The sequence below is a fragment of the Sorex araneus genome, chromosome 2 (genome assembly GCF_027595985.1).
Source record: "Sorex araneus isolate mSorAra2 chromosome 2, mSorAra2.pri, whole genome shotgun sequence".
NCBI lineage: Eukaryota > Metazoa > Chordata > Mammalia > Eulipotyphla > Soricidae > Sorex > Sorex araneus.
In genome coordinates, this window is record NC_073303.1 from 91,871,488 (window position 1) to 91,896,963 (window position 25,476).

Below are 25,476 nucleotides of genomic sequence, written 5' to 3' on the forward strand. Positions count from 1 at the left end.
AAACCAAGGTATTTCTCTTAAGTGTTATGAATAATAACAACAAAAAAGTCCATCCTAAGGTCATCACATCTTGGGGTAGATGACATAATAAAATGTACTTATTAAAAGAATCATTGAAAAGTGGCTTTTCAGTTATGTTCAGAAAAATGTCATCACATCCATTAGCCAGAATCCCATTTCATGTGCGTTCATCAGAGCTTCGCAAATGATTGAAGCTTCAGCTTCTCTGATCTTGCCTTGCGGCAAACGAGCATCTTACCATCATTACTTTGTTTGTTTGCCAATTCTTGTAATTAAAACTGTCATCCTTCTGCATACTGAGACTTTTCTGCATAGTGAGACTTTGCACGTGGTTTCCCCAGCATCTCTAGCAGTCGCACTAAATGATGTAAGGTTTTGCTGTATCTTTGCAAGCCTGATAAAGCGTTCCATCTTTTCCAGGTCAATGCTTCTGCAACCTTTGTGAAGTGACTTCCATTGTAATGGCCTTAGAGTATTTGCAGTTGGGGATGAATTATAATATAAAGACGGGGTGATATCTAAAACCACTTTAGAGCTGTAGTGTCAAATCTTCATTTTCCTTTAATACCATGAAGCAAAGATACTTAAAAAAAAATCATGCTGTCAAGTATCTGCAGTTTGGCAACTACTCCGCAGATGAGAAAATCGGTGTGTGGCAATCAACCCAAACTGAAAATCTATGTTTGGAGTTTTTGATTTTCTGCAATTTTCTCCAAGTCTTTAGTCTCCTTCAAATAGAAAAACTAAATATTAAATAAGTTTCTAAAAATACCTAGATATGCACAGATAAACTAAGAAGAACCTGTTTCAGAGTCAAAATATATTACAACTTCCACCTCAAGTAAGATCTCTTATAATCACATTCCTTGTCCAGTCACTTACCATAGGAATCGTAACTCTCTTCATTGAGCCCGTGTCCATAATCATAGTAATCACCACCACTGAAATACACGTAAACAAATAGACAAAGAAAAGGTAAAATCACAGTTAGAACAAATGACTTGAGGGTGAATTTAAATGATATTCAATGACATATCCTAAAATTTAAAAAAAAAAAAAACTAAAAAAGAGGAAGGCTAAATCTGAAAGAAATCTCTACTGAGATGACAGCTGTAATACAAAAGGATTAAGCTTCAGTATCATCTAAGGCCCCTGTCTTAGCTCTCTACTCTAGTACATAATAAAGGTGTCTGACAATTTCGAGCAATTGCTCAAAAAACAGAAAGTGCTTTCTATATACATGAAAAACTGTATCTGACCTGGAGTGGAGTGTCTGGCAAAAGAGAGATGTTCAGTGGATAGTTACAGTATATGAAGAATATACATACAGTATATATGAAGAACTGGGTTGCACTCATGTGTGGTACGTACCAGTGGAGGAGGAGAGAAACCAAAGCTTCCTTCCAATAAATGAATTACATATAGAAAGGGAGAACTAGTTGCAGAAAATTGGATCCTGTGTAGACTGTGGATGCACTATCATACAGCACCTAAAATGATTTGTTTTAAAGTCATGGGTGCTAGTGAAGATAACCACCAGAAAACAGCCAGCCACATGGGATTCAATACAATAACTATATCAAGCAAAGGAGGTTGTGTGCTCTCTGGTCAGGATGCCCTTATAGGGTCTGTGAAAAGGGAAGGCAACATCTTGAGCTATGAACCTACAAGTGGGAGCTTAACGCCATGACCATTTTAAAGGTATGCAAAAGAAAGCCAGGCTACAAGTACAAAATATATCTCAACTTGGGAAAGCCCAGACTAAACCATAAGTAGCTATAGTTAGTACGGGATACTGTTCTGAGTATGTGACAAAGAGCAGTCCTTCAGACTACCACACTTTCCCCTTCCCCACTCTACTTATTTTTGTAGAGAAATTGTCATCTTCAATTTAATATTTTGGATTGTCATGAAAATAAACATTTCCATAATTCCAGCTCCTGGATGACGATACAGTTCAGAAGGTGAACACCTTAAGAATCTATTTATGGGAATATTAATAAAATACATGTTGTATCACTCCATAGCAGCTCCTGAGACCCACACTAGAGTCAACAGAACTGCCCCTGAGGTCATATCCATACTACAGAGAAGAAAACTGCAACTGCAGGGCATAAAGAGATAGACACAAGCTTAATCCCACAGGGAAATAAAGACGCCAAACCCATTGGATTGCAAGGCCACACTTGGAGTTCAGATTCCGATGAGAGAGAGGTGAAGGTCTGTTTTTGTCTTAAACTTGACCGGATAGATCTTTCTGCCAGAAATGTACTTTCCCTTCCTTAAGACAAATAAAATGTGGATACTCTTAAGAATTTTAACTCTGTTGCACAGAAAAAATGAGAGCAACCTCTTCATAAATGGAAAAGAATTTCCTTTACTCAGCCAGATCCCCACTGTTTAACCTGGCACTCACTGCAAAAGACAGGGACTGAGACTAATAAACATGAGAATTAAATAGCGGCTTCCAAAGCATCCTTTCAGTAATGAGTAAACAACTGTTTTTGACTCAAATTAAGAGTCCTTTTTATTTCCTCAGGGTAAATGAAAACTTTGACTCCAAAATGTTCTAACACTATTTGGCATTATTTATACATATACATATCACAATCATGTACATGTAGGTAAACAACATACACACACAGAGAATGTTCCAGAGAGCCAGAGCAAAAAAGCGCTTGCCTTACACATGGCCTACTGGAGCTGGACATGGAGCCCTCTAGAAGTAATTCCTGAAAGCAAAGCCAGAACTAAGCCCTGAGCACAGCTGGGTGTAGCCAAAACTCAACCCCTGTGCCGGTCCTCACACCCCCACAAAACAAACAAGCAAACAAAAAAAACCCTGTGTTTTCCAATAAACGGGACGGATAAAGAGTAGTATAATTTGGTCCCGCAATGGCTTGGTGATAAGACTATCTTAGTTTTGACAAGTGAAAACCTTAAACTGACATTTTCTATCATTTCCCCCAGTTTCTGATTATTTATTGCAGGACTGTCATCAAGCCAAGAAGCTGAAGCAGCTGAGCCCCATTCTCATACCTGTCAGTTCCATCTGAATTGCTTTCACAGCATTTCATTTTGTGCACCTAAAATGTCTATTAACCAAAGATGTGTGCTATTTTCCAAGGGTAAAGTAAAAAACCAACAAATGGCAAAGGGTCAAAAAAAAAAAAAAACAACCACTAAAGATTTTTCATTTATGGATATGACTAAGAGGATTTATAACAGGAAAGAAAAAACATTTGGCCACATATATCCTCAACCCTATCAAAAAAATTCTAGCGGCAAAGGCTTTCCTCTCTTAATAGATTCAGAGTGGGCTTTACACCACGTGTTCCTAGACCTTCTGTCCTTCCATGTTCAACCCCACTGAGGAGTCCAAGGATATCAAAATGCTCGGCATTAACTCATTTTCTGCAAGGGGCCTGATTCTATAAACATGAGCCAAGAAATAACAAGGAGCAAATTTGGCAATGGAACAAAGGTCATGTGACCCTGAGCATATACTATCAATGGGTTCAGAAGGACAAAAGATCCAAGCCCTCAGATCTCTCCATATCTAGATTAAGAAGAAATCCCTGCCATCCCTCTTCTTCAACTTTCACACCAAATTCTACTGACGTTCACTGGAATCAATCTGATTTTGGCCTTTGCTTATGTTTTTGTCTGTTCAGAGAACATTCTTCATTCCCATTACTTAATTTGTCCCCCAATTCCCTCCTCCCCCATGCCCAAGCCAACATCCCCTACTCCAACTCTCCTCATTTCTTTCCTACCCATCTAGTTCTTAGTGCTTTCAGTATAGAAGAAAAGTATTTTTTTACAAGTTGATCTATGGATTTCCGAACAACCAGAACTGGAGTTCAGTTAGACATAGCTTTTTTTTTTTTTTTTGAGGGCATGGGGGGTCACACTCAGTGGTGTTTCTCAGGGGACAATATGAATTTTTGGGGATCAAGAACAGGCTGTCTGTATAAAAAGAAGCATTCTCACTGCTGTCCTGCCTCACAGGCCCTTAGGCATCTGACACAAACTTCAACATTTTAACTATAGCTGTTGATTAACTTCAATAATAAGTTTTCAAAAACACCAACTTTAGAACTAAGATTTCATCTACATACAAGAAAACAGTCTCTTTATCACACTTTTCCAGCAAAAGATGGTTTAAAAAATATGCTGTGTCATCAACAGACAACCACCCAAAATTAGGTGAGAATAGTTTGGAGACTAAAACTAAACATAGAGCCCATCTTTTAATATAGATGCAGGGTTGGGAAAGTCTTAAGTATGAGATAAAGGTCATGAAGGAGCCCCAGTCTGAGAGGAGCTTAAGAAAGTTGCTGATGAGTAATTTCACAATATAATATATACCCCCCTTCCCCTACACACACAAAAAAAGAAATATAAGATCATTAGCCAGAAAATTAAATGAAGGCTGGGCTCCTATTTTTATTTTTCTCTGTGAATATATAAATCTGAATATATTTTATGCCAAGTCATGTATCCTTGTACTGAATTTTTTGGCTCTCAGAAACATTCAAAACAATCTATCCACACTTTACGAGAAGCTCACAGTATTTCACTGGATCATTTATTAATCTTGCATTTGTTTTTGGTAAGCAGTACTTCCATCTGCTATACTCAGTCTCTTTTGGGGGATATTTTTGGTACACATTTTGTTGTAGATAGATCAAAATAATTATCTATTGCTCCATAAGAAAGCTTATCTGTGAATGCAGAATTTATCTGCAATATTTATGTACGAGAAATAACTGGTTTTGGAAGAAACACTATGTAAATTTTTATTTGTTTGGGGGCCACACCCAGCGTGCTCAGGGCTTGCTCACTACTGGCTCTGCAGCAGCCTGGCTTGAGAAACCTTACAGGGGCAGGAAGACTGAACTCAGGCAGGCTGCATGCAAGGGAGGCACCCTACTGCTGTACTATCTCTACAGTCCCTTATGCAAATTTCTGTGAGGTTATCGGCATCCTTGTGAAATGAAATTAGATAATAAATGATGAATTTTTACTGTTTCTGAAGAGTATTAGCTTGCATAAATTTTCCTATCAAATTATTCAGTCTCAGACTTCAAATATGTAGAACTAAGCTAAGCTATTTTACATATGGAAATTGTGTTTTAATTCGAAATTTAAAAAATAAAACAAAAATTAAGACAATTACATAGCTTACCAATTACCAACTTCTAGCTCTATATATTTATTAAATAAATATCTACTGAAAACTATATGTGTTTCAAACACACCACGGATACAATTTAAAAAAAAGGTGTCAGACACTGATTAGAAAATTACTTGAACAGGGGCTGGAGTGATAGCACAGCGGGTAGGGCGTTTGCCTTGCACGCGGCCAACCTGGGTTCGATCCCCAGCATCCCATATGGTCCCCTGAGCACCGCCAGGAGTGATTCCTGAGTGCAGAGCCAGGAGTAACCCCTGTGCATCGCCAGGTGTGACCCAAAAAGCAAAAAAAAAAAAAAAAAAAAAAAAAAAGAAAATTACTTGAACATAAAATTGAAGCTATGCAGGGGATTTGCTTAGTATTATGTTAAATACATAATCACAGCACATTTGGGGGGAAAAATCACTCTTTGCAGTTTGGAAAAATGGTAATATAGCGTTCATAAGTGAGGTGGGGCAAACTGCTACTTGGCTTTTGTTACTCTTGAAGCAAGATGACATTAGCCTGGATCAGCCTGAAAAGGGGAGGTAAGAAGTGCACCTTGGTTTATAAGAACCAAATTCTCTTGTAAAACTTTTAAGACTCTGTTCAGATGTATCATGAAATGGATCTTATTGACTGTTCTTTAGACACTTTATGTAACTCTTAGAAACTCTAGGCGTTAGGCTTACTCAAGGACTAGTTATTACTTTCCTAGTATCAGTCCTCATCATTTGTTTCCTTCTTTTTCTTTTAGTTTGCCTGCTCAGATGATTATCAATTATCGGTGATACTTAAGTAATTACAAACAATACCTCATTCATTAGACTGAAAGTTTTATAGGAGCACTTTTAAAATATTTTCTTAAAAGTTTCATCTGTAGGGACCGAAGCAATAGCATAGCGGGTAGGGCATTTGCCTTGCACATGGCCAACCCTGGTTCGATTCCCAGAATCCCATATGGTCCCACGAGCACAGCCAGGGTAACCCAAAAAGCAAAAAAAAAAAAAAAAGTTTCATCTGTATTAGAGCCAATAATGTGTTCATTTTCATAGCTAAGTAAATCTACCATGAGCACAGGGATTATTTTTCCTTTAAATAAAATTATTAGGAATGCAAATACTGCTATACAGGGTAGATCTGTGTTTATTTTCTGCAGCACCAGGGATCAAAACTGCATTCCCCAACACTGAAAAAATATTCCTGGATAGAGATATGCTTCTTTTTTAAAAGAAAATGCCAAAATATTCTAGAGTAATGTCATATCTATATGTGCGTGAGAGTCATAGCAACACTATAAGTCTACAGTTTGCCCAACAGTTGGTGCTGTAAAGCTTACCCATTCTAAGTCTGGTGGGAACCCAGGAAGATTTTCTTTGTTTTGTTTTGGGGATATACCCAGCAGTGCTCAGGGCTTAGTCCTTTCTCTGTGCTCAGGGATCACTACTGGGGACTGAACCTGGACCATGTACACAAGGCAAGCACCCTGCTCACTGTACTATTGCTCTGGAACTAATTTTATTTTATTTTTTGGTAGTGTAATATATTGAACTCAGGATATCACATTACAAAGCAAGCACTCATCACTGAACCACATCCTCCTCCCCAATTTTTTAAAAAAGGCTGCATTAAGTCTATCATTTTTTAAGCCATTTGTGTAACTTTTCTTTAAAATTCCTGAGTACATCATTTTCACATTAGACTTCCAATGGTACCAGATTTCATCATTGTATTTTCAATATGAAGCTTTAAAAACAGACATAAACTCTTAAATGCCATCAATGCAACTGAAAAACACAAAGATTTCTTTCTGAATCAGTATTGTACTAGTCATGGGGGATACAAATACAAATAGAAAAAAGCTGACTGCTGAGTGGGGCTGCTTTCTGTAGATAGAATTCAGATTCTGAATAATCTAGCAAACACTACTGGAGACTAAAGGCAAAAAGAGAATATTGGCTTATTACTTAAGAGAGTACGGCAAAAGTGGGTATAAGGCAAAGAAAGATAAAGGAAGCGTTCTGGTTGAAATAACTACTGATTTAAAGAGCTGTAGCTATCCTCCCACCCCCCCACCACACACTAACAACAAAAATGTAAAGAGGAAACTTACCATGTGCACAGTTCTAGAAATATGTAAATATGCATTCAATTTTACAAAAATATGCACTCAATTTTACATACATATTCCAAATAATAACCAAGTCTTTGAAAAATATGAGAAAAACAAAAGAATAAACCATGAATACTTCAATAAAATCAAATTTATTCACATAATTGGGATCAATGCCTTGTGATCAATTTAATGTGTTTTCAAGCAAAGCATAAATGATCCACAAACAAGTCAACATAATTTTTCACTGCATTTTTTCATTGGAAAAAATTTGGGTCAGATCAAGATAGCCATAATTAAATTTTCTATTAGATAAAATATAGCTCATATACAAATCCTTTATCCCATTTGTAGTTAATATTTAGCACCACTAATCTTACAATTTGTACTATTATATTGTTAGAACTGACCATTCTCCTTCTAAATTCCCTTGCTTCCAATTCATGATACATGGTATTCATTCATCCCTCCGTAATCACATTTTCTTTGATCATAAACTTCAAATAATCCAAGGGGCAATCACTATCCAGAGACTCCACTGGAGTTATCTAACATATGGTGTATTGACTCACTGAACTTTACAACAACCTATGAGGAATGCAATCATCACCCTCATATTACAGATGGGGAAGCTACAGCAGAAGTCACATAACACGGCCACAACTGTCTGCAATGTGACTCAAATCTAGGCCTGTTGTCTTTCCTTCTCATTAACAAAGTCCTATTTAATCTAAATGAAGGCATCACTTAATACACGTAACTCTGGCTAATCTGATATACATAGGCTTCTTAATCTTACCAGGTGCTTTCTTCATATATGCATGTTTGAGTGTATATATATATATCTTAAATATATTTTATTATATAATTATACTTATTAATATACTAATATATAAACATAGACACACAAACACACATATATGCATTTTTACAAGTGATTCAATGTTTCTAAAACTCATCAACATCTAGGACTATATTTGTTATCCTTTACTCATAAGTGTAATGATTTAATTATATAATAACTTCTAATGCATAAACTTATGAGCAACAAATTCCGCTTCAAATTTAATAAATGTTTATAGATGGCACATTTATGGAATGGACAAAAATTTTGATGATTAATTTCTTGTTTCTCTATGGACATGACCTTTTTGTTAATCCTAAAAAACTAAAATATCAAACTAAGAAATGATCAACAAAAGCAAAAACTGGCATTCCATTTTACAGTATAATCCAAGACACATACACATACACTTTAACAGAGCAACAGAGCAACGCAAAAAACCAAACCAAAATCATACTTCAGTTTAAAAACCTAAACATAATACAACATTTTTTCAATGACAGAGAAAAACTAGAATAAAATTAAGTTACTTAAATTACAAATTAAAGGCAAACCATTTCTGTATTAAAACTGTGTGAATACCTCAAATTTAATAAGCTCAAGATGCATTAATTAACTTTTCCTCAAATATTATACCCCTTTTTACTTAATTATACTACAATTTATCCAAAGGATAAGGGGAAAGGTATGACTTATTATCATTTTTTCTTGAATTTTGCCAGACGTTGTTCACTTTTTTTTTTAAAGAGTAGAGGCCCTTAGATATGTTTATACAATCCTTTTTGTAAGTTTTCTAAACTTGTCATTTAGTCATCTTCTATGGTCACTGCTCAGTTAATCACAATGTTTACTGTACTTCTACCATGTACAATACATCTGCAATTTCATTTAATCATGATTGTGCAAGTCAAAAATTATCATCATTTTATATGTAAGTAGGTAAGAATGAGAAGTAACTGGGTCAACAATCACACATCCCAAGAAGCAAGGGAAAGTGGGGTTTGTAATTCAAGTTTACATGATTTAGAGCTTATAGTCTTCTTACTAAACCATTCCTCGCAGTTGTAAGTCAGGAATTATACAGAAGTTGTGTTGTTTTTCTTCACTAAAAACAGTACAGAAATTTGTTCAGAAAATTTTAGAAACTAATCAAAAAAATGTGAGAATGCACAAAACATAGAGGAATGAAACAGTTTGAGGGCATGAACCACAAAATATACCCTCACCAAAAACACATTAGACTTTGTACAATGCATCCTTAAAACTGGAAGTTGGATAGTCAACATTCCCACTTTTTAGAAATCCCGTCACATAATGTACATTTTAGTAACGAACTTCTTTCCTGGTATGTACACTCCCGGCAGCATCTGTCACCGCTATGAATGGCTGATCATAAGTACCACTGTAGTCTTCTCAACACTATTAGGCAGATGGCAGCGCTAAATCCAAATGATGTAGTACATCTCCCTAGTGGACTTTGTTTTCACATACTACCATTATCCTACAATTCCTCAGTGATAAATCTCGTGTATTCTCAAGAACGTTAAAGAGTGAAGTGACAGTGGCAGTTGATTTATTACCACTTATCGTGCCTCTGACCTGCAATTGCATTTCCATACATGTGTGCATGACGATTCCATGTAGTGAATAAGGAGCACAGATAATCTCTGTATTTCTGGGGATGCATATTTTTAGTAACTGCTTTGAAGTTAAGCAAAAGAGTGAGATCTTGATCTTACAGAGAACTGGCTATAGGGCCTGAGTGCTACACACTAGCTATTTGATTTGGTCAAGTTCTCTGACCATTATCTGTAAAGTAAAAGTCTAGAAACATTAGAGGTTCTATAGCAAATAATGCTTAGCAAGTAGCAAGTGATATTTTATTCCTTCAAATATCAGACTCATAACCAAATTTTCACCTTAAGAAGTGAGACAATAATTGGCCGAATAAAGGGTAAAACAAATGCTAAATAAGTGTTTACCAAATTTCAGGCATATGTCTCCAACTTTGATATTTGTCATTTATGCTTATCATCTCTCCTATTTGTGATTTCAATACATTAAACCTGAAACAAATTAATCATAAATAATGTGGTAACATTCAATCATGTATTTAATAATTAAATTTCCAATAACTTTAAAATCCAGTCACTACAAATGTAAAATTGACTGCACATGTTTTATTTAAAAATGCGTTACCTGTTTTTTACTGTTATTTGAAGAACATATGAAAACTGACTCACAGCAAGTGTCACTAAATATGCTGGAAAACATTACTCTGTCTCAATATACATATTTTGAGGAGTTTAATACACCAAACCTGTCAGTGCTCAAGAATTACTTGCAATGTGATAGGGGCCTGTTAGGCAGGATAGAGATTGTGCCAGAGTCAGTCACAGTCAAGGAAAGCACAACCCATTAACTCTCTCTTTATCAGTCTTTTTTAAAAATTGTGATTTTATTTTTTGTTGAACAATAGGCTGTCATTTCCAGTTCAAAATTCAAAATTATCTTCAGACCTTCATAGGTCAGCTCTTGAAAAGTCGTTATTGGACATAAAGCAAAACTGCCAAAGGAAGCAGTAACAAAGCAGAGAGTCGGGAATATGGCAACATTAATTTTGTCTCATTGCTTTCCTTGGAATTGGCATTTGAAAGTGCACCACCAGTACTTATAGCTTCTGACAGATCCTATTACTCTGCTTAGTTGGATACAAGGACTTAGGTGCAGTTTTGTCATTAAAAAGTCAATAATGATTTTGTGTATTAATAAAAAATCCATCTGGATAATGTTTTTTTAGAGTCAGACAGAAATGAAGTTTCCAAAGTTTTTCTGCTGTGTATTTCTAGAAAAGTTGTTAAATATCACAACCGTTACCTTTCTTACACAGAAAAAACTGTTCTATGTTTGATTATTGCAAAGATAAGGCATTATATCTTTAATATAAAATTTATTATATATCTGATTAAAGTAGGAAAAATATCAAAAACATAGTGTAGTGATTACTGGACTTAATCTAAAAAAATCTACTCTTTTAGCCAATTTTCAGTTTAATTCAATATTAACTATTGTTATTATGTAATAACTGCCATAAATCAAACATTGATGAAATTTTATTCCATTAAGTAAAGTAATTTATGTTAGAAAAATGGATTTATTTACAAATGTTTCAGGTCTTAAGACTGATTTCTGTGAAGACTCAAATAATGTTAATGAAGGGACAAGTCTCTGAGGCTGAGGCCATTTATCATCTGCTCTTCTTTTCCTCTTCTCTATAGCTATCTCGGAGCTGTGTATCTATAGGAATCAATCAATAACAATTCTGAGTCAATTCTAATTCCAGTATGTTAAAGAATAGTTCATATTTCTCTTCACAGTAATTGTGCTGACATGTTGTTAATCTTCAAATATATGAAGATAGATAAACAATGCTTTACTTTACACTACAGTATTAGCACTATTGGGTCATTACAAAAATCAATGGGGAAATGTAGCTGAGCCATACTGAATTTTCTATCCCTCTGCAGGGATTACTTGTTTGTGCTCTAATTTTAAATAAATATTTCAACAGTGGAACAAAAAAATCAGAGTTTGTAAAATCTTCTAGAAAAAAAACTTTTAAGAGAAAACAATATAATAAATTGTACATGGTTTATAAAATTTGAAATTCACAAATGAGGCACCTGTCCCACAGCCAGTAATCTAAGCAGCCATACAATACCACTCTGATATCCTTTTCTATTTTGTTTTCGGGTGGCTAAGGTTGCTCACCTAACCAATCACACTTCAATGCTGTAAAAATCAATACAGACTAATCCTCTTAACTCTTCCTATATGTCATTTAGATGCACTATCCTGCTGTAATTACTCGCACCTGTTTCTCTTGGTCATTCCTGCAAAAGGAGTAGAAGCAATTTAGGACTGGCAAGGTGTGTAGGATGGAGAGCTTTTTACTCAGTGTGGTTAGCTTTCTCTTCCTGAGTCTCCCAGAGAGGTCTTGGGGACAGCTGTCTACTTTCACATGGTTCACATTGGGGTTTCCCATCTCATTCCACATTCAGATTCACCCTTTAGTGAAGAAACTGAAATTACACTTTTTACAAACAGTTAGAAAGGTGAAGTAACTGGCCCAAAGTCAAATAAACTGTTGATCTCCTAATCATCATGGATCTCCAAATGTCCATTACGGTACATGTATGCATATAAATAAAAGCAAAAACATTTTTTGAGCTTGTATTTCTAATTATTCCAGTGTTATATGTGTACTACAATCGTCAAAAGATATCTTACACACAACATAAAACATTAAAATAGAAACTTAAAATTAACATGAATGAGTTGACATTCTTTATTTTCTTCAGTGGTGTGCCTTTCTTAGCCCAGGTGTATCTGTGACTAATCTAGATACAATGACTGTGCTTTTATGGCAGAGACACAGCTAGAAACTTTAACTCAGTTATATCCAAGAGAAATAAAATTAAAACAGACACACACATTTGTAATTTAAACTTTTCTAGTAGTCAATCAAGAAAAAACCCAAGGTAAACAAGTAAAATTAATTTAAACAATATTTTGTTTTGCATTATTTATTACTTAAGTATTTGTGTCTGGTGGTCTTACTTCCGTAACATCTGAATTTTGACTAGCTACACTTCACATGCCACAGAGTTGAACAGTGTTAGTAACTAACACTACACATCCCAGTGGAATGTGTAGCTTTAAAATGTCTGCTCATGGGGCTGGAGCAATAGCACAGCAGTAGGGCATTTGCCTTGCACGTTGCTGACCCGGGTTCGATTCCCAGCTTCCCATATGGTCCCCTGAGCACCACCGGGGGTAATTCCTGAGTTCAGAGCCAGGAGTAACCCCTGTGCATCGCCGGGTGTGATCCAAAAAGCAAAAAAAAAAAGTCTGCTCAACACTCTTTTTCAGTATATTCTGACATGTCAAGGAATGCTTTTAAAGTTGTTTTGTATTCTAAAAGGAGACCAAATAAAGAATTCTTTAGTGAAATTGTATTGCCACATAATGCATTCTCACAATCTGAATTGAAAGAAACATTGAAGAGAAAATTAAATTTATAGAACCTGAAGTGCCAAAATCAAGAAATTTTAGACTACAGATACCAAGTGTTTTATGGCATTATTTGTAGTGAATATTAAGGCTATATATTCTTTGAGAGTAGTGGCAGAAAACACTATTTGCTAAAAGAATCTATGTAAAATTGGAAAAACAAAGTTCCTTATTTCCTTGGTTTAATACCTGGTGTTACTTAAGTTATTAGATTTGACTAAGGCTGTCTTAAGTCTTTTATGGCCACCTTTATTATCCAAATCTTAGAGAAATATAATTTCTAAAGGATTCAAAAGTATCACAAAATAGTCAACTGCTGAATATTGTAGTGGAACACACAGATAGAAATTTGTCTCATTAAACAAAGAAGCTGAAAGACAATAGAGGAGTACATACAAAAGAGTATTATGGGGCCAATGTAGATTTGTAAATGGATAAGTATACTCTCTCAACGTGTGTGCGAGACCCTTATATGTTAAGATTTTAAGTTTGCAATACTTGAGGGACATGCTGAAAGAAGAGCGAGTGTATTTCTCAAGTTCAAGGTATCAATTCAAAAGTACCAAATTCAAAGTAAACTAAATGAAGATGATGACATGATGATTTCCTTGTTAATACTTATTATTTAATCTGAAGGGTGATTAGAAAATCTGCCATTCAAGTGATTTGTACTACATTCTAATTCTTTTTTTTTTTTTTTTTTTTTTGCTTTTTGGGTCACACCTGGCGATGCACAGGGGTTACTCCTGGCTCTGCACTCAGGAATTACCCCTGGCCATGCTCAGGGGACCATATGGGATGCTGGGATTTGAACCCGGGTCGGCCGCGTGCAAGGCAAATGCCCTACCCGCTGTGCTATCTCTCCAGCCCCCTACATTCTAATTCTTATACATACAGTGTTGTGCTAAAATCTATTGTGATTTTCCTATGGGGGGGGATAATTGTGCTTCCTTCCATATATTGAAAACTTAACCCTATATACACCTCAGCTTACATTGTATTTTATAGACAGGATGTTTAAAAAGATGATTAAGTTACGTAAATCTTCATTTGTTCAATTAGCCTACTGGCATTATAAAAGAAGATTTTTAGATCCACAAAGAGATTGTAGAAATGCACAGAGAGGAAAGACCAGGGAATACATAGTAAGAAATGAGCCACCTGAAAACCAAGGAGATGATTGAGCCAAAGCCAAACCTGTCAACACTTTGACCCTGAACTTCCAGCCTCTGTCCTGTGAGAAAATGAATTTCCAGTACTTAAGCCCTGCATTCTCTAGTACTTTGTTATGTTAATTACAGCAAAGAGATCATGATCATACACCATTTCTTCACCTTATTCCGTTAGAGGATATATTATATAAGAAAACAGCTGTTTGTATGTTCATTACAGCACTGTTTACAATAGCCAAAATCTGGAAAAAAACAGATTGCCCAAAACAGTGACTAGTTAAAGAAACTTTGGCATATCTACACAATGGAATACTATGCAGCTGTTAGAAAAGATGAAGTCATGAAATTTGCATGTAAGTGGATCAACATGGAAAGTATCATGTTAAGTGAAGTAAGTCAGAAAGAGAGAGACAGACATAGAAAGATCGCCCTCATCTGTGGAGTATGAAGTAACAGAATGGGAGACTAACACCCAAGAGTAGTAGAGATAAGGACCAGGAGGTCTGCCCCACAGCTTGGAAACTGGCCTCACATGCTAGAGGAAAAGGCAGCTCAGATAGAAGAGAGAACACCAAGTAGAGGATGTTGGGAGGACCCAGTCCGGTTGAAAGATGGGTGCTGAAAGTAGACTACAGACCAAACAAGATGGCCACTCAATACCTCATTTGCAAACTACAACACCCAAAAGAAGAGAGTACAAAAGGGAATGCCCTGCCGCTGAGGCTGGGTGGGGTGATGGGGGATGGGATGGGGATGATGGGAGGGATACTGAGAACATTGGTGGAGGAGAATGGGCACTGGTGGAGGGATGGGTATATGATCATTGTATGACTGAAATGCAAACATGAAAGTTCATAAGTTTGTAACTGTACCCCATGGTGATTCACTAATAAAAAGTAATAAAAAAAAAAGCTGTTCAGCAAGTTAGAAGTATGAAGCAAGATATAAATACACTCATAAACAGCTTAATCTTAGGTCTTTAGGCAAGTTACCTAATCTTCACAAGCCAGTTTTCTTTTTCTTTAGAAGGACTGATGTTTGATTTAGAGGCTAAGAAAACTAAATACATATTCAAAATACCAAACAATAGTTTCTCAATTTATCATTATGCATTCTCATACAATTTTTTGTTCTTGTTTCAGGTAAAGATGGGTTCCAGTGCAGAAAATACCACTTCAACAAAGATGTACTGACTCTCAAGAAGATGTTTAAGTCTTCCCTAAGATGAAAAGAATTTATAATTTATAATTATAAGCCTCATAATTGGTCTCTGCTTCTAGGTTTACCATCTGTCAATCCAGCCTCTACATTGTCATCTTTTTAATTTCTCTGCAGACAATGTTTAAGTATAGTCCCTCATGTATATGACTGGTATTACTCTGAAGCCTCCATTCTTTGTATAGATGGATGGTAGAAGATTATTCAGCTATTCTGTGCATTACAGTAGACCTATAAAAATGATGTGGAATTAGCAAACAGCATTATTTCATGTCACTGCAGGGCTTGTTTATGTTGTTTTGCAAAATGTCCTTCCCTGTTTGTATCCTGTAAATTTTTTCATTTTCTCAGTGAAATTTCCCTAGAATAATCAACCAGGCTTTAACATGATCATTTACAGACACATTGAATTTTCACTCCAATCTCTCATAGTGATCACTATATTTTGCTGAATTTAAATGTTTGTATTTGTTTCCTTTTAGCCTGTGTGCCTTTCCAGGACCATCTCTATCTAAAGAAGCTTCCTAAAAGCAACAAGCACAATGCACAGTGTGCATTCAATATATGCTGGCTGAATAAATGACCAAATAAATGTAGGTTTCAGAGCATTCATATTAATATGATCATATCTTAATAAGGAAAACTTCAAAACTTTCTAATTCTACATTCTAGGTAAGACTCAAACCTAGTTTTATTAGCTTTAAAACAGAGATGTGTTAACTCTTGCTGTTAATGCGGTATTAAATGAGACATGCAGGAAAAGAATTGCACTCCATGACCAATTTCGGAAAGGTTCTGAGTACATATGGACTCATTTTACTCTCCTGGTTCATGATTTTCTCTCCTTTTTACTATCCAGAAGATTCTGAATAAGCTCATTTTACTTGCCTTGACAGAATATTAAGTATGTTCAACACTTTAAAATAAATTTCTTACATCAAATATTGAAAAACAATATAGTGTTTAGGTTATTATCTTACATCACATGCATTTTGCTGAAAGTATGTCTTAAGTTTCCGTACTTATTAAATGCTGTTAATTATATTTGCTGCACTGGAATGGAATGCCTGTGAAGATCAAATATACAAAGGGTATAGTATGATATATATATATATCATATATATAGTATATATACTATACTATACCATCTACCATGGTAGCTGGCAGAGAGTGGGTAATTAGTAAAAAATTAAGAGTCCTTCATTTTCTATACAGGATGAATATAACTTTAGCACTGTTATCTATTTGGCGATATAATTGATAAGTCAAATTGCTCAGATACAATGGATACAATTTAAATACACCTGTGTATGAAAGCGCAACACAAAGGAAAACTAAAATGGATGTGGGGACAGAACAGAGAAAAGCATGAAACTCTAGAAAAATGTACTGGGAAGTGGTCAGAACATCCACTTGACAATGACTCAGACTTAACACTTGTCGGTTGTGTGTGGTCAGGAAAAGCTAGAATGCTTCTGTTATCCAGAATCCAATTCTGCAGTAATAGCATCTACCTCACTCAAACCTAGATTCTAGACTTTCTAAAATTTACAGAAGTAATGCTGAAAATACAGGCATGCTTAGCAAATGTGGGGAATGAAAACTTCATACTGCATGACAAACTGAAAACTGAGATACCCACTGATTCATGTATCTCAATTTATACCAGAAACAAAAATATTTTAATAATGTAAAACTCTTTATGACATGTAATATGGGACAGAATATTATCTTTCCTTTTAGAGTGTGATTTTTGGCAAATTCCTTAACCTTGTTCTCTGCATCCCTCCTTTTCGTAATTTCAACAATGAGAAGAGCAGCACAAACTTCACAGACTTGGAAGCACACATACATAAGATACTTATGTAATCAGTAAAGGTCTATGAAAAACATATATTATCTATAGTCATTCTGGGGTGTGCCAACTTCTCAATGATACACGTACAATATAGCAGTCTTCTATTAAAAAGGACGAGTTCAAAGTAACTGTGAAGGTTACTTCATTGCTGCAAGTTATAAAAGAAAATACCCGGCAATAATAGCAACAAGAACATTATAAATATCCCTGTCAAGTCAGTACCAAATGAGTTCCTACCTTTTTAAAGCTTGACTTGGCATCACAAATTCAAAAATGATTTATGTTTCATCAAAATAATCATATAAGCCTGTATTTACTTATGCTCCAGAAAGCCAGTATTTTGATTTATGTATGTCTATCTTCATCTTTCACTTATAAATTTAAGCCTAAAGAAGATGTTTCTAGGTAGTGAGAAAAATTTTGAACAGAACAATCACTGGTATACTATATCACTGAACATCAAGGCAATCAATGAACATTAAGGTATATTAGCAGAAGAGGTTAACTATAAAGCTCTACATTACCTCTAATGATTTTATCTAGGAAAATACTTCACTAGGAGCTTATCATTTTTACTCAAATATGAAACTATTATGACCACATACTTACTTTATCATCTAATCATCTAAGACACTAATAATGTAGGCTATTTTCACATTTCTAATGTGATTTTATACCTTAAGACCTGACTAGTTACAAATGTTGTGGCCACTATTCCTCCTCAGAATATAATGAATTCTTAGAGTAGGTACATTTTCAACTTTGCATCCTCCAAGTCTCAATAAATGTGGAGTAATTTTAGTTAGTTCGTCCCAGGTGTTGAATTTCCAGTAAAAGAAACAAACAAAAAAGAATGAAAATTACAAATGTTCTATGTGATCTGGTATTCTTTCCCCAGTATACATAAATATTTTAGAGCAAATAGGATCTAGTCTAAAATGGAATCTTACCTTTGGGTTGGGGTGCTATAGCTGTTATCATAGGAATCGTAACTCTGTTCATCGTAAGCAGTGCCATATCCATCGTCATAGTCCTAAAATATAACAGAAGTACGCAGAAGTTCAGAGAAGTTTCTGGAAAGAAGCAATCTGTTGAATTTTCTGAATCTAAATTTTCATTAATTCATCCAGCATTTATCAGAATATATTACAGCAAAAATAAAAATGAGTGAAGTAATAAAAATGACAGAGAAATATTTAAAAATCTTCTCTAAAAGCACAGAAAAGTTGGCAGTAAAAAAGTCAAAATAAATACTTTCAGAACTCTGTAAATTAAATGAAGGCTTATAGAGATCTAGAGAGCATTTTTTTTTAGAAAAAAAATACCAGAATGTGGCATGAAAAGAAAACTTTGTGATATTTTAACTTGCCCTATATTCCCACCCTCACCACCAACACTGCAGGAACTCTAAAAACCAGCAGCTACAAAAACAGTAACAGCTGGAGGGGTAGATCAGGGTAAACTTTTAAAACCCCACTCCCAGAGAATCTTTTTATCTGACCTGATTTCTGAGATTTCCATCCTAAAAAAAAAAAAAAAAAACAAACATCAAACCCCAAACTTTTGTATTTGAAGAAAATGACTATAGGCCCTTGTCTAAGATACAGCTGCCTGACCGTGATAAAAAGCCAGAGCAGAACAATAGTATAATCACACAATTTATAAGGGAGTGTGAAGCAATAATTATAGACATGGGCTCTGAAAACGGCTGACATATTTCTAAAATCTAGAAGGGTACACACAAACCCAGTGGCAGATTTAATATGCCAGGAAAGACCTGAGAAGGCTTAGACCTATTCCATCTAGCTCAGCACAAGAAAGAAATAAAAAATAGAGTTATTTAAAAATGAGTGCTGAAAACTCAGCATGCACCTGAGTGTAAGTCCCAGCTTATACCAGGCCATGTGGCAAAGAATAAAATCTAAGTTTCTAGGCACCAATACATTGTCTAATCATTAACTGAACACATGTTTACAGGGTAAGACAAGTCAATGCCAACATCCCCTAAAAATAAACATTTTTAAAGAGAAATTAGTTGGGAAAAATGTCACTAAGCCAAAACCAAAATAAAACAAAAAAGAAATTCTGAGGACTAAAGAGATAGTGCAATACCAAGCTGTTTTAATTACTACCATAGTACAGTTTGAAGTTGGGGAAGGTGATGCCTCCCATCTTCTTTTTCCTAAGGATTGCTTTAGCTATTCGTAAGAGTTTACTGTTCTATATGAATTTCAGAAGTGCTTGATCTACTTCTTTGAAAAATGTCAATGGGTATTCCTATAGGACTGAACCTATTCTGTATAATGCTTTGGGCAGCATTGCTCTTTTGACAATGTTAATCCTCCCAATCAGCCCATGAGCAGGAGACATGTCTCCATTTCCTTGCATCCTCTATTCTTTCTTGAAGCAGTGTTTTGTAGGTTTTTTTTTTTTGTATAGGTCCTTCACCTCTTTTAGTTAAGCTGATTCCAATATACTTGATTTTCTGAGCCACAATTGTGAACAGAATTGTTTTTCTAGTAACTTTTTCTTCTCTTTGATTATCTGGATATAGGAAAGCCATTGACTTTGGTTACTGATTTTATAACCTGCCACTTTACTATACAAATCTATTGTTTTGAGGAGCTTTTGTGCAATGGCTGAGCACATGCTTTGAATGAGGAAGGTTCAGGTTGGGTTTTTATTTTTGCTTTTTGGGTCATACCCAGGGATGCAAAAGAGTTACTCCTGGCTCTGCACTCAGGAATTACTCCTGGCAGAGCTCAGAGGACCATATGGGATGCCGGTAATCGAACCCGGGTCTCCCGTGTGCTACTCCAGCCCTGAAGGTTCAGGTATGATCCCTGACATTGTATAGTCGGTTCCCCAACAACGACTGAAAGCAAAACCCTGAGCACAGAGCTGAAAGTAGCCCCTGAGCACTGCAGTTAAACAAAAGAACAAGAAGTTGAAACAAACCAAAAAAGATATCCCTGGAAGGAGAATTTTATTAGAAGTGTTTGTACATTAAAGGTCCATTTTCAAAAACAAAATGACACAAAATACAAATAAAATAATGGCTTATATACATATAAACAAAAGCAGTTAATAGAAATCGCCATCAAGACAGCTGAACTAATGAACAGTGAAAAAAATAACTGAAATGTTATTTCTGAAATATAGTTACTATGCTAACTTATCTCACTTGTGCTGTCTAAAGAACAAAAGATGTGGGAGTAAAATAACAAAAAATATAGAAAGTTAATTTGAAGAAAATTTTAAAAGAAATTATTGAGTTGCAAGCTCAAATATATGAAAAAATTCACTGAAGTTAAAACCCGAACACAATAATGAACAGATACACACACATACTATATGTAGGATATCATCAAAGATATGAAGGTACAAAATAATGAGATCCTCAGGATTAGAGAAAAAACTGCATGAAGACAGTGTCTAAAACCTTACCAATTTTGTTTTAAGAAAATCAGCAAAACTTTAGTCTACGTACACAAGAAATCCAATTCTAAGTGAAGCCAGAGACTTACAGCCTGTGAGCTACCACATTATCAAAATGGTCCTTAGTGCAGAAACAGTGTAAGCTCTAAGTACTGATGGGTATGACCCCAAAGTAAAAACAAAACAAAAATCAAAATGCTGCAAGACAGAAACAAAGCATCTTTTAAAAAGTAATAAAGAAACTATATCATGTACAAGAAATTCTAAAAATGAAAAACTGATTATTTTTACCAGAATCTATATATATAGTCCAGAAGACAGTAAGATGTCATATTCTAAATGCTCAAAGATTGTAAACAAAGAATGTAAAATTCAGCAAAACTATTTTCAGAAATGGGCAAAAAAAAAACCAAAGAACTAATATTACATACTTGTATTAACAGTTTTCAACAGAACTTCAAATAATGTGAAAATCATTAAAATGGATTTATATGAAAATAAATAATATTGATACAAGTAAAAACATAAATATAAGACAGTATGCATATTTTTGTGGTAGATATTTTCCTTCTGTTTCAGAAGACAACTGTATAAAAATTAATTACAAATGTGTTGATGGGTACACTATATAAGTATATAAACTGTATAGGAGAAATAAAAAGGGGAGTGGAGTAATATGGAGCTTTTTACAGAGAATCAAGGTTTTCAGACACTCCTGAAATTAAGTTCCTATATATCTGAAAAGCACATCTAAGTTAAGATTAAACTTATCTACAAGATAGGCTAATAAAATAATTTTTAAAAAATGTAGTAAAAGAAACTATAGTAATATTAGTGGTATAGTATACCTAACACAAAAGGCAGTTTTTGTGCAAAAATGATGACACAAAACAAACAGCAACATAGCTTATGTAACTCTTACCAGAGTTTAGTAATTACACTAAACATAAATGAATTAAAGCAATCAATGAAATAAAAGGCAGATTGTGGTTATGTTTTAAAAAACTGATCTCATGGTATCTACAAGACACTGTAGATTCAAAAATAAAAATATCTTGAAAGAAAAAATAAAAAGTTATATACAATGGCAATAGTAATCCCGAGAACATAACTATGTAAATAAAATAGACTCTTAAGATAGATTCTTAGAAAAACAATGCTCAGTGTGAAAAATTTTAACCTATTTAAAAGATTCAAAGTACTAAAATATACACATAAATATAAGCATAAAGTTAAAAATCCATAGAGCAAAAGCTAGGAAAATTAAAGCAATAACTTGGTCCAATATTAGGAACTTCACTATCATTTTCAATAAAAGAATAACTAAAATTAAAATATATATATATCAAGCAAAAGTTTGGTTTTGTTTTGAAAGACTTCCTTCCGAAACACCAAACTGTTCAAGAGCAGTGGAGGTCAATTCTCAGCCGACAGAGCCACTGGTTCAAGATAGGCCCCCATGATACAATGCTGCTAGTGTCCTGAAGTTCCAGCAATGCCCAGGTCACGAAAATGGTGCTGTGGGCTTCCAGAGATGCACACAGTGATGTGTGGAGGACCAGGTGTTACCAGGAATTGACCATCATGCGCACTGTTGGGCATGAGCCCTATCTACTATACTATCTTCTCATCTGATGGCAAATGATTTAAATCATCTGTATCAACTGAACCTAAGTTCCACTAAAACTATCCAATAAAAAAATTTTTTTCATTCTTTTTATTATACAGCAAACATCTTCCAGAATAAGACTTTTCAATTTAGAATTTATTTCTAAATCAAGTAAAAAAACAGGGTTGTATTATGAGAGGCAGAACAGCAAAATAGAATGGGAAGTACAAGAACAAAAAACCCAAACAACTTTACATTTATGGTCAGCTTTCGACAAGGTTATTATGACAATTCAAAGGTGCATGAAATCTTTTCAGTATATCATAAGTGAAAAGAATATGAAAAAATTGTTTGAAATCTTTATCTCGCAACTTTGCCTTATTAACAAAATGATTCAAAATGCATTATGCATAATGAATAAAAAACAAGAAACAATTATAAAACACTTAGAAAAAACCACAGGTGTAAATATTGTATGCAGAGTGTGGGAATGGGAAATCCGAGGAGCTAATCTTGCAATGTCACTGTGCTATGGGTGCAGTTTGGCAGAAATGAAGTTCAGGGTTTCTTAAGTAATATGCCTGTACCTTGAAAAAATACACACAAAGAATTCCATTTTTATTTTTATTAAAGTATCCTTATTATAAATGACCAGAATTTTCTTAAATAAAAATATTACCTACTACATTATCTAACCCTACATTTACATCATTCATTATTTATTCTGTTGGATATTGCAATGCTGGAATTTGAACGTGTTAAGGCAATTGAATTATTGACTCCAGATATTCCATTGAAATTTTCAAAGAACTAGGGCTGAAGAGATAGAATAGTGAGGAGGTGGGTAAGGCACTAGCCATTTATGTAACTCAACTGTTCAATCCCCAGAACATGCAGTTTCTTGAGCAACATCAGGAGTGATCTCTGAGCACAGTCAGGAGAGGAATCTTGAGCTCTTGAGCACCACTTGGTGTGCCTCCCTGCTACCCCCACCCGTAATTTTTTAAAAGGGCTAAATTTGCCAATCTCACAAGACTGATCTATCATTTCTTGCATTATTTGACCATGTAAAAGTATACCTTCCCTTACTAGTATTATATCTTCCGTGGAAAACACTGGAAAATTAGATGGAAGAACAATGAATATTGTAACTGAAGAATTACAATTTAGACTGGCTGCAAAATGTAAGTTTCCAAGAGGAAGTACAGGAAATTTGTATTGACCTTCTGTTTTACTGTAAGCAGAAGAGGAGGTCATTAGCTGAGCACAAAAGGGAACTTTTACCAGTGGATTAACACATGAGTAAAATGAGGAAGAGTATAAGGCAGGTGTTCTTCTACTTTGTGATCCTAAGGCTTTGCCGTAAACTGTTACCTGAACTTGATCTGGGGGTCTAGAAGCCCATCTCATTATTGTTATTATTTTTACTCAATTCTCTCATTTTCCAGTGTTCCCACCATGCTGCTTTCTTTTCTTCTCTGCTTTTTGGCATTGGCAAGGACTGAACTCAGGGCCTTGTGCAAGGCTTGTGTGCTACCACTGAGTCACTCCCATAGCACTTGTTTACTTTATATAATTTGATATTATAAAATTCCTCTTTAGTATTTTCTAAGGCTAGAGTAGGAATTTGAAACATAGCAGTTGACAAATTATTTGTTACAATTTAACATTTACTTGAATAAGATCACACTTGTAGAAGAGATGTTATAGATTCCGTTTAATTAGTAAAGTTAACCTATAATCCATTAATCGAGAATCTATACACTTGTCAGAACCTGGGGTGAGGAACTATTTTCATGCTGGTGGTACTCAGAGATGTTTGACGATTGTATTTGAAATTGTTGAAAATTTTCACATTTCTGTATTTTCTCCTACAGATACTTTCCTTTATGACATGGTTCCAATTTACTTCTTAAGTTAATGTTTTGCCTTTTATCTTATTTCCAATGCCATAATTTCTTCCAGTTCGGTTCTACTTTACTACAAAACTCTGGGCTTGCCCTCTCAGTGAATTGTTCAATAGGAAGTTCAAATTAACATCCAGTTCAGTAACATTCTTAGTATCACAAACCTGAGTCAATCACACTTGCATTATGTCAATGTACCTAAAACACACATTGGTATCTACAGCTGTACAGGAATGAATTTTTGCCTCACCTATCGTTGGGTACAAACAGTACTTTGTTTATTCATTTACAGAGCTATAACAGTGCCTGTAATATAGTGAGGAACCCTCAAAACATTCACTATGTAGTTGAACTGAATGTTTCCTGAGGAAAATTCCATTTCCACCTAGTCCTTTCATTTGTTCTGAGTTTGCTTTCCTTAGCCTGTCTACACATCTGAGTCATCCTCCAGGTGACCCAAACTAAGGAAATAAAGCGCTATAATCAAGTTTATTCTAAGCAAACTATTAGATTTCTCTATTGAAAAGCTCAACGGAGATGTCACTATTAAAACATACTGCAAAGATTTCTTGAACTCCTCTGAAATTGTGAAACAGGGTCTTATACCACAGTGAGACTTTGTGGCACAGTTCTAATTTAATGCTAGAGCCTGACAGGCTCTGGAGACACCTGTCAGGGAAGAACCGATACCTCTTACAACCAATGTGGTCAATCCCACTACCATTTCACCTTACCAATAAGTTTTATTTTCATCTCCTAAATGTCTTTGATATCCACTCATTTTCTTATATTTCCAATGCAACTACACTAGAATTAATGAGAATTTCTCCACTGGATTGGTCAGATATTCTAATGTATATTTCGGGGTTACAGTGCTTCCTTATCTAAACTTACTTCCAGAACTATCCATTAAAATGGGAATGACTTTTTTGGCTTCCTTGCTAACCAAGTCTCCACTCTCTCACCTATATCACTGTAGCACCGTCGTCCCACTGCTTATCGATTTGCTCAAGCAGGCACTAGTAACATCTCCATTGTGATACT

At 35.0% G+C, this 25,476-nt stretch overlaps 1 protein-coding gene across 4 annotated transcripts in view; it reads right to left on the minus strand.

Annotated features, from left to right (window-relative positions):
• Positions 1-25,476, minus strand: part of KHDRBS3 (KH RNA binding domain containing, signal transduction associated 3) — a 153,186-nt gene that overhangs the window by 16,669 nt on the left and 111,041 nt on the right. For all 4 annotated transcript variants that reach the window (XM_055128258.1, XM_055128257.1, XM_055128259.1 and 1 more), the window contains 2 exons: positions 18,429-18,511; positions 904-962 (listed from right to left, as the gene is read on the minus strand). In XM_055128258.1, coding sequence (XP_054984233.1) covers positions 904-962; positions 18,429-18,511 — 142 coding nt within the window. The remainder of the gene's footprint in view (positions 1-903; positions 963-18,428; positions 18,512-25,476) is intronic.